Source organism: Mustelus asterias, chromosome 29 (assembly GCF_964213995.1).
Source record: "Mustelus asterias chromosome 29, sMusAst1.hap1.1, whole genome shotgun sequence".
Lineage (NCBI taxonomy): Eukaryota > Metazoa > Chordata > Chondrichthyes > Carcharhiniformes > Triakidae > Mustelus > Mustelus asterias.
Window position 1 is genome coordinate 7,224,788 of NC_135829.1, and position 10,661 is coordinate 7,235,448.

General features: G+C 50.5%; 1 protein-coding gene across 1 annotated transcript in view; it reads right to left on the reverse strand.

Annotated features, from left to right (window-relative positions):
* Nucleotides 1-10,661, reverse strand: part of LOC144480396 (serine/threonine-protein kinase ULK3-like) — a 28,123-nt gene continuing 17,462 nt past the window's right edge. Inside the window, exon 9 of the mRNA XM_078199801.1 lies at nucleotides 1-87. Coding sequence (XP_078055927.1) covers nucleotides 1-87 — 87 coding nt within the window. The remainder of the gene's footprint in view (nucleotides 88-10,661) is intronic.

Below are 10,661 nucleotides of genomic sequence, written 5' to 3' on the forward strand. Positions count from 1 at the left end.
TTAGCCCCAGGGACAGGTGGAAGGCAGCTCCAAACCATCATCACTGAGGGTGCGTTGGGAGCACTGGTGATCACTGCAATGAACAACCTGTAACATAGATTAAAACATGGAATTAAAGAACTAAAACAGTTGCTTTCAGTCACGTGGCATGATAAATCGTTGCTTCCCTTTTGAAATTTGCTATTCTTGCATCTGTCCGATGCGAGATGAAAAACTTAGAAATAGGAGGCCATTCGGCCCTTCGAGCCTGCTCCGCCATTCATCATGATCATGGCTGATCATCAAATTCAATATCCTGTCCCCTTCCAATGTCTGGGTGCCTTCATTCATAAAAGCTACTTGGGAGTGGAGTTCCCATGGATTCCTCTAGGGGATTTTCCCAGTAACTTCACTGCAGTGTTAATGTAAGTCTACTTGTGACACAAATAAATAAACTTAAAAAAAAGCCAGACTTTCCCACACGTTCCAGTTCGAGAAAAGAAAGTGTCCCTCCCCCCGCCAACGCCGGATTTCTGGGACGTCACCATCATGGCTGATCGTCCAACTCAATAGCCTAATCCTGCTTTCTCCCCATAACCTTTGATCCCATTCGCCCCAAGTGCTATATCCAGCCGCCTCTTGAATACATTCAATGTTTTGGCATCAACTACTTCCTGTGGTAATGAATTCCACAGGCTCACCACTCTTTGGGTGAAGAAATGTCTCCTCACCTCCGTCCTAAATGGTCCACCCCGAATCCTCAGACTGTGACCCCTGGTTCTGGACTCCCCCACTATCGGGAACATCCTCCCTGCATCTACCCTGTCTAGTCCTGTTAGAATTTTATATGATCCCCTCTGAACTCCAGTGAAAACAATCCTAACCTAGTCAATCTCTCCTCATACCTCAGTCCCGCCATCCCCGGAATCAGCCTGGTAAACCTTCGCTGCGCTCCCCCGAGAGCAAGAACATCCTTCCTCAGAAAAGGAGACCAAAACTGCACACAAACTGTGACAGCGTGTCTCTTTTATCAGTGATACAGTTTTTTTTCCCCCCAGATTCCTCTTTCAGGAATGTGGCAGTCAGTGACATTGGGAAGTCAGGAAGAATCTTCTTCAACAACAACAACTTGCATTTGTGTAGTGCCTTTAACCTGACGGAACATCACGAGTCATTTCAGGAGCAATGTTGTCAAACTAAGTCTTGACCCCCAGAAACGATGACCAAAAGTTTGGACAAAGAGGTCGATTTTAGGGAGCAACTACAAAGGAAGGACAAAAGGGAGAGGTTTAAGCAAGGAATTCCAGAGCTTTGGGCAGCTGAAGACATGGCCATCAATGGAAGAGCGATTAACATTGGGGATGTTCAAGAGTAAGAAGTCTAACAACACCAGGTTAAAGTCCAACAGGTTTATTTGGTAGCAAAAGCCACTAGCTTTCGGAACAGGCTGTTCCTTCGTCAGGTGGGTGGGAGTTCTGATCACAAACAGGGCACAAAGACACAAACTCAATTTACATGAATAATGATTGGAATGTGAGTCTTTACAGCTAATCAAGTCTTAAAGGTACAGACAATGTGAGTGGAGGGAGCATTAAGCACAGGTTAAAGAGATGTGTATTGTCGCCAAACGGGACAGCTAGTGAGATTTTGCACATCCAGGCAAGTTGTGGGGGTTACAGATAGTGTGACATGAACCCAATATCCCGGTTGAGGCCATCCTCATGTGTACGGAACCTGGCTATCAGTTTCTGCTCAGCGACTCTGCGCTGTCGTGAAGACCACCTTGGAGAACGCTTACCCGGAGATCAGAGGCTGAATGCCCGTGACCCGTGTTCAAGAGGCCAGAGTTGGAAGAGAGCTTGGGAGGGTTAAAATAAAGTTTATTTATCAGTCACAAGTAGGCTTACATTAACACTGCAATGAAGTTACTGTAAAAATCCCCACACTCCGGCGCCTGTTTGGGTCAATGCACCCTAACCAGCATATCTTTCGGACTGTGGGAGGAAACCGGAGCACCCGGAGGAAACCCACACAGACATGGGGAGAACGTGCAAACTCCACACAGACAGTGACCCAAGCCAGGATTCGAACCCGGGTCCCTGGCGCTGTGAGGCAGCAGTGCTAACCACTGTGCCGCCCTTTTGTGGGACTCGAGAAGATTGGAAGGTTCAGTGGGTTATATTCTGATTTCCAAGTCAGAAGAATGTGGGCACGGTAAAAGGTCTCGGTTGCAATTTCCAACGCACTAATCAGGTCCGGTGCAGGAGCATTTAAACTCCCTCAGCAAACCTTCAGCATTGCGATCCCACCCCATTAAGGTCTGAAAATGAACAGGGTAAAATGGTGTTGACACTTGTCCCCTGCTAATCCCACTCACACAACCGCAAAAAATGGTCAGAGAATCAAGATTAGAATCCCTACAGTGCAGAAGGCTATTCGGCCCATTGAGTCTGGACCGACTCTCCGACAGAGCATCCTGGTCAGGCGCACCCCTGCCCTATCCCTGAAACCCTGTGTATTTACCCCACTAATCCCCCCCCTAACCTACCCATCAGGATGTGTAGGACGCTAAGGGGCAATTGAGCATGGCCAATCCACCTAGGGGATTTTCACAATAACTTCATTACAGTGTGAATGTAAGCTTTACTTGTGACTAATAAATAAACTTTACTTTAAATTGCACATCTTTGGACACTAAGGGGCAATTTAGCGTGGCCAATCCGCCTAACCTGCATATCTTTGGAGTGTGGGAGGAAACCGGAGTACTCGGAGGAAACCCACGCAGACACGGGGAGAATGTGCAAACTCCACACAGATAGTGACCCAAGCCGGGAATCAAACCCGGGTCCCTGGCGCTGTGAGGCAGCAGTGCTAACCACTGTGCCACGTTGTTATCCACGTTCTGCCCTCACTCTGCTCTGAGCCTCCCCTCTGTTCTGTAGCATTGTGTTCCCTTGACGCCACTCACGCATGACCTCAACTCCCGCATCACCATGTGATCTCCCGGGAGCTCTCTGATTGGGTGACAATGCGGTAACTGGCGGCAGAGAGCGGGAAAGGAGGGAAACTCTGATTGGAGGAGCACGTGCGTGAGGGCGGCAAGGAAAGGGAAAGCTCTGATTGGGTGGTAAGCAAGCACACAGAGCAAAATGAGATGCCGTGATTGGACGGTTAGTGAGCACTTGGGGTGGGTGTGGAGCAGGGAAAGGGAAAGCTGTCATTGGTGGATCAGTGAGCATGAAGGGAGAGGGTGGGTATTGATTGGCCGATTAGTGAGCATGCAGGCAATGGGAACCTGTGATTGGTGGATCAGCGAGCACAGGAGCAAGGCTGTGATTGGCGGATCGGTGAGCATGAAGAGGAAGAGGAGATTTTGATTGGTGAATCAGCAAGTATGGGGGGAAGGGGGCATTTTGATTTGTGGATTAGTGAGCATGCAGGTAAGAGGGAGGCTGTGATTGGTGGATCAGTTAGCATAGGGGCAAGGCTGTGATTGGTGGATTAGTGCGCATGGGGGGTAAGGGGGAGATTGTGATTGGTGGATCAACAAGCAGAGAGCGAGATGGGGAGGCTGTGATTGATGGATCAGTGAGGATGGGGTGAAGGAGAGGCTGTGATTGGTGGATCAGTGAGGATGGGGTGAAGGAGAGGCTGTGATTAGTGGATCAGTGAGGATGGGGTGAGGGAGAGGCTGCGATTGGTGGATCAGTGAGGATGGGGTGAAGGAGAGGCTGTGATTAGTGGATCAGTGAGGATGGGGTGAGGGAGAGGCTGTGATTGGTGGATCAGTGAGGATGGGGCTGAGGGAGAGGCTGTGATTGGTGGATCACTGAGGATGGGGGTGAGGGAGAGGCTGTGATTGGTGGATCAGTGAGGATGTGGTGAGGGAGAGGCTGTGATTGGTGGATCAGTGAGACTGGGGGTGAGGGAGAGGTTGTGATTGGTGGATCAGTGAGGCTGTGGTGAGGGAGAGGCTGTGATTGGTGGATCACTGAGGATGGGGGTGAGGGAGAGGCTGTGATTGGTGGATCACTGAGGATGGGGGTGAGGGAGAGGCAAACCCCTTAAATAATTGATTAAAAAAACACACGTGTCAGATCAAACCAGCAGCAACAGGGTCTTTCCTGCATTTTCTCCTGTTTTCTGTTCAAATCACAGTTAACACAACGTTAAACGAAACTAGGCAGCATTGTAGCACAGTGGTTAGCACTGCTGCCTCACAGCGCCAGGGACCTGGGTTCGAATCCCGGCTTGGGTCACTGCTTGTGTGGAGTTTGCACATTCTCCCCGTGTCTACGTGGGTTTCCTGCGGGTGCTCCGGTTTCCTCCCACAGTCTGAAAGACGTGCTGGTTAGGGTGCATTGGCCGTGCTAAGTTCTCCCTCAGTGTACCCGAACAGGAGTGTGGCGACTAGGGGGATTTCACAGTAACTTCATTGCAGCGCATTCGTTCTGGTTGTATCACAGCTTGGTACGGCTCCTGCTCTGCCCAAGACCACAAGAAACTATGAAAGGTCATGAATGTAGGTTGGGTGGATTGGCCATGCTAAGTTGCTCCTTAGTGTCGGGGGGATTAGCGGGGTAAATGTGTGGGGTTATGGGGATAGGGCCTGGGTGGGATTGTAGTCGGTACAGACTCCAGGGGCCGAATGGCCGCCTTCTGCATTCTATGACATGGATTCCATGACATGGTGGCACTGCCCTTATTGCCCTATCCCAGGATCAGGAATATTAAAAGCATCTGCCTCTTTTTTATTGTCTCAACTTAATTTGTCCGAGAAATGAGCCCCTCTCATTTCCTCGGAGTCCCCGTTTTCTTTCCTCTCTCCGTGTGCTGTGTGTTAACTTGTTGCATCTTCCTTGCCGGTTGTGTTTGATCTCACGGTGTTTAGACTGCAGTGAGCAAGCTCGTCCAGAAGGCTTACAATGTTTGCCTTTTGCGCAGTGGAAATGTAAACTGTGTCGCACACCACACATTAATTACATCGTTTAAAGAAAAGTTATTGCTGCTGCGCCGTGCGTAACAGCAACTCATTGGCTCCTTGGTTTCCCCTACCTCCCCCCCCGCCAAAGGCAGGCCATGGCCTAGTGGTATTATCGCCAGACTATTAATCCAGAAACTCAGCTCATGTTCTGGGGGACCCTGGGTTCGAATCCCGCCACGGCAGATGGTGGAATTTGAATTCAATAAAAAAATATCTGGAATTAAGAATCTACTGATGACCATGAAACCATTGTCGGAAAAACCCATCTGGTTCACTGATGTCCTTTCGGGAAGGAAATCTGCCGTCCTTACCTGGTCTGGCCTACATGTGACTCTAGAGCCACAGCAATGTGGTTGACTCTCAACTGCCCTCCCAAGGGCAACTAGGGATGGGCAATAAATGCTGGCCCAGCCAGCGACACCCATGTCCCACAAATGAATAATAAAAAACTTCCCCCACCTTTACCACCAGTTCCACTCCCTCTGCATTCTAGTTTTTGGGACGCGTTCCGGAGTCGGGGGATGCGACCCAGAGTCGGGGGGACGTGTCCCGGGGACGCTTTTGCCCGAGAAGGAAGAATGTGGAGGGTTACGGGGAGAAGGCAGGGGAATAGCGCTGGGTGTGTTGCACTCTCGGAGAGCTGGCACAGACACGACGGGCCAAATGGCCTCCTTCGGTGCTGGGACAACTCTGCGATTCTGCAAAGGTGCCCACCACCAGCTAACCCGGAGAGGCTGGGGCCCTCGGAGGGTTGGATACACCAGTCAGACCGGATGGAGCTAAACGTCAGAGTCAGAAAAACCAGGGAGAAAAATACATGAAAGAAAACCCACCCAATCCCACCTGAATGAAGACAAATACCCTCGTTATCTGAAAGGTTAATAAAAGTTTGTATCCTGACACCTGCATCCTTTGTGTGAGAAGCGAGGAAGGGGAGGGAGGGAGTGGGGGGAGGCAGATAGTGGGGACACAGGACACAAGTTATTGTGGAATCATTCACATCCTAGGCTCAAAGCCCCACTCTCCCCCCCCCCCCCCGAGCGCTCACAAAGACACTGAGACAATGCCAGAGGAATTGTAGGCTCCATACAATCCTGCACCCCCCCGCCCTCCCCACCCCCCACAACCCCCACCATTCCGACAAATGACAACAAGATCCAGATGTTAAAGATAAGGGGAGGAGGGGGCGGGGGAGGAGGAGAGAGAGCTTTTCACAAGCACTTGTGTTCACTACAGCTATTGTTTCAGTCAGAGTTCCTGTTGCAAACTGCATTGAGAAAAGCAGGGGGACCGACCGTAGGCCACTTGTGTTAGTGAATCCCTGTGGGTGCGGAGAAGGGGGGGGAGGAGGAGGAGGAGGAGGAGTGGGACGGGGGCTGCCGAGGGCCGCACGCTTCCACATGTAGATACGAAGGCCAAGCTGACGTTTGTTGCCCAACTCTAATTGCCCTCGAACTGACGAGGGCAGTTAAGAGTTGACCACATTTGCCCTCCTTACCCGGCCTGGCCGACACGTGACCCCAGAGCCACAGCAATACCATTGACTCTTAACCGGCCCTCTGAAATGGCCGGGCAAGCCACTCCGTTCAAGGGCAATTAGGAATGGGCAGCAAATGCCAGCCCGGCCACTGATGCCCCACGAATGAATAAAAAGTTACTCATCAAAACCGGCAACCCACCAAGTACGTGAGACCGTCACCCGGTGAATCACAGGAAGCTAGCGGGCAGGTGCAACAAGTAGTTCAGAGGTAAATCATCAACGGGTTTGACGGGAGTTAATGATGGCAGTTAGTTAGCAAAACAACAGACAAAAGGGTAAACTCTGGCTTCAGGCTGGACTTGTCGAACTGAAGTGAATGAACTCCAGAGGTTCTAGATGCCGGTAGGAGTGAACAGGGGGAAATGTATGAACAAGGTGTATATTGAAGGAGGTATGAGGGCGGCACGGTGGCACAGTGGTCAGCACATCTGCCTCACAGCGCCAGGGACCTGGGTTCGATTCCCGAGTTCTCTGTCTGGGTGGAGTTTGCACGTTCTCCCAGTGTTTCCTCCGGGTGCTCCGGTTTCCTCCCACACTCCAAAGATGTGCGGGTTAGGTGGATTGGCCATGTTAAATTGCCCTTTAGTGTCAGGGGGCTAGCTAGGGTAAATGCATGGGGTTATGGGGATAGGGGCTGGGTGGGATTGTGGTCGGTGTAGACTCAATGGGCCGAATGGCCTCCTTCTGCACTGTAGGGATTCTATGATTCTAATCACATTGGCCGTCCTAGCCTGGTCTGGCCTACATCTGAGTCCAGAGCCACAGCAATGGAGTCACATTAACTGCCCCTCTGAAATGGCCAAGCAAGCTACTCCATTCAAGGGCAATTAGGGATGGGCTATAGAATCCCTACAGTGCAGAAGGAGGCCATTTGGCCCATCGAGTCTGCACCGACCACAATCCCACCCAGCTCCTAACCCGTAATCCCCACATATTTACTCAGCTAATCCCCTGACACTAAGGGGCAATTTAACACGGCCAATCCACCTAACCCGCCCATCTATAGACTGTGGGAGGAAACCGGAGCACCCGGAGGAAACCCACGCAGACACGGGGAGAATGTGAAGTCGGGAATCGAACCCGGGTCCCTGGCGCTGTGAGGCAGCAGTGTTAACCACTGTGCCACCCTGAATGTCTGCCCGGCCCACTGATGCCCATGAATGAATAAAAAGTTAATCATCAAAATTGGCAACCCACCAAGTACGTGAGACCATCACCCAGTGAATCACAGAAAGCTAGCTGGCCGGTGCAACAAGTAGTTCAGAAGGCAAATGGCATTTTGGCCTTTATTGCAAAGGGTTTGGAGTTTAAAAATAGGGAGGTTTTGTTGCAATCGTACAGAGTGTAGGTGAGGCCTCAGCTGGAACACTGCGTACAGTTTTGGTCCCCTTACCTAAAAATGGATGTAGTAACATTAGGGGCGACACGGTGGCCCAGTGGTTAGCACTGCTGCCTCACAGCGCCAGGGACCCGGGTTCAATTCCGGCCTCGGGTCAATGTCTGTGTGGAGTTCGCACGTTCTCCCCGTGTCTGTGTGGATTTCCTCCGGGTGCTCCGGTTTCCTCCCACAGTCCAAAGATGTGCCGGGTTAGGTTGATTGGCCATGCTAAATTGCCCCTAGTGTCGGGGGGGTTAGCAGGGTAAATATGTGGGGTTGCGGGAATAGGGTCTTGGTGGGATTGTGGTCGGTGCAGACTCGATGGGCCGAATGGCCTCCTTCTGTACTGTAGGGATTCTATTCTATTCTATGAACATTGGAGGCAGTCCAAGGGAGATTCAGCGTGCTAATTCCTGGGATGAGAAGATTGTCCTATCAAAGAGAGACTAAGTAGTCTGGGTCTGTATTCCTTGGAGTTTAGAAGGGCGAGTGGTGACCTTATTCAAACATATAAGAGCCTGAGGGGGCTTGACAGGGTAGATGGTGAGATGTTTTCACTAGTGGGAGATTCTCGAACAAGGTATAAGAGCTACATGGCTACAAGATAAAGGGCCGGTCATCCAAAACTGAGGTGCGTAGAAATTCCTTCTCGCAGAGGGTGGTGAATCTCTGGAATTCTCTATCCCAAAGGGTAATGGAGGCTGGATCATTAGAAGTATTTAAAGTGGAGGTGGGTAAATATTTGACGGATGGAGGAATAGAGGGCTATGAGTAAAGGCACAGAAAGAGAGCTGAGGCCAGCATAGATCAGCCATGATGGTATTGAGTGGCGGGCCAGGCTCGATGGGCCGAATGGCCTACTCCTGCTTCTATTTCTCGTGTGTATTCAATCACAGTCACCTGTGCAAAACCTTCAACCAATCACGAGCCGGTGTACAAAATGGCCCACCAATCGCAGTTAAGCACGGGACTCTGCTACCCAATCACGGTCAGTCTCCAAGGGCGATCTCTGTGTGCACTCAGGGTTGGGAGGCGCTGGGTTCAATCCCGGGTCTCGTAGCGAGTTGCGGGCTGGTGTTTGGGCTGTTATTGATGGGCTGGTGTTTGGGCTGTTATTGATGGGCTGGTGTTTGGGCTGTTATTGATGGGCTGGTGTTTGGGCTGTTATTGATGGAATTGGGCTGGTGTTTGGGCTGTTATTGATGGAATTGGGCTGGTGTTTGGGCTGTTATTGATGGAATTGGGCTGGTGTTTGGGCTGTTATTGATGGAATTGGGCTGGTGTTTGGGCTGTTATTGATGGAATTGGGCTGGTGTTTGGGCTGTTATTGATGGAATTGGGCTGGTGTTTGGGCTGTTATTGATGGAATTGGGCTGGTGTTTGGGCTGTTATTGATGGAATTGGGCTGGTGTTTGGGCTGTTATTGATGGAATTGGGCTGGTGTTTGGGCTGTTATTGATGGAATTGGGCTGGTGCTTGGGCTGTTATTGATGGAATTGGCCTCAGTGAGTTGAAGGCGGCCTGGCTCCTGCGATTCTGACTGGGAATTGTACAGGGACAGTGGATTCAGACTGACGCTCCCGCTCACATCCTGATGGACACGCAATGTGCAAACTCTCGGGAAACGAACGCTCACTCGGCTGCAGTGGCCTCTGGAACTCAGCCACATCTGGAGAGCGGAGCAAAGAAATCAGTCCGATACCCTAAAGATATCAGTAATTCCACTGCCCAACTTACTGAGAGTGTAGAACTATATTCAAAAGGAGACGGATTGCCTGTGTAACATCTGCCATCACTTCTCTAAAGTAACTCATTGGATGCACAGATGTTTTGAGTGGACACGCTGATGTTCTGAGTGGACGTGCAGATGTTTTGAGTGGACGTGCAGATGTTTTGAGTGGACGTGCAGATGTTTTGAGTGGATATGCAGATGTTTTGAGTGGATAATGTTGCATATCTCCTCCCATTAAGAACAGTGACTAAACTCTTGCGGCACTTTTGAGATCTCCTAAGGTTGTGAAAGGTGCTATATAAATGCAAGTTATTGTCCTACATAAATACAACTTCTTCCCTGCCGATTTCTATATTCTCCTCCAGCCCTCCAAGGTTCTGCCTTCTTCGAACTCTGCTTTTCAGTAAAACTTCCACTCCCACCATTAGTGATCCTGCCTTCAGCTGCCGGGGGCACCAAGCTCTGGAACTGTCTCCCTACCCCTGTCTGTCTGACTCTCTCTCACACACACTCACTCACTCTCTCTCTCTCTCTCTCGCTCTCCCACACACTCACTCTCTCTCTCTCTCTCTCTTTCCCACACACTCATTCTCTCTCTCTCTCTCTCTCTCTCTCCCACACACTCACTCTCTCTCTCTCTCTCACACACTTACTCACTCTCTCACTCTCACACACTCTCTCTCTCTCATCCTTTAAGATGCTCCTTAAAAGTCCCCTCTTTGACCAATCTCTTAATCACCTGCCCTAACATCTCCTGACATGTCCTGGTTCCAAATCTAGTTTTGCCCTCCAAGCGAGTCACCTTGGGGGACATTTTCACTCTGCCACAGGCGATATATAAATGCACATCATTATTGCTTTCTCTCACAGCCCGGTGCCAGTTAAATGAAGGATCTGCACTTGAATAAATCTCAAACAGGAAGCCCAATACAGGCTGCTAACACATCGCCCGCCACCCCCTCCCCTCATTCCAATATATCAGCAACAAGATTCCGAGGGCTTTGACATCACTTCCATTGCTAAGCTGTTAAAATTCTCTGAGAGGGAT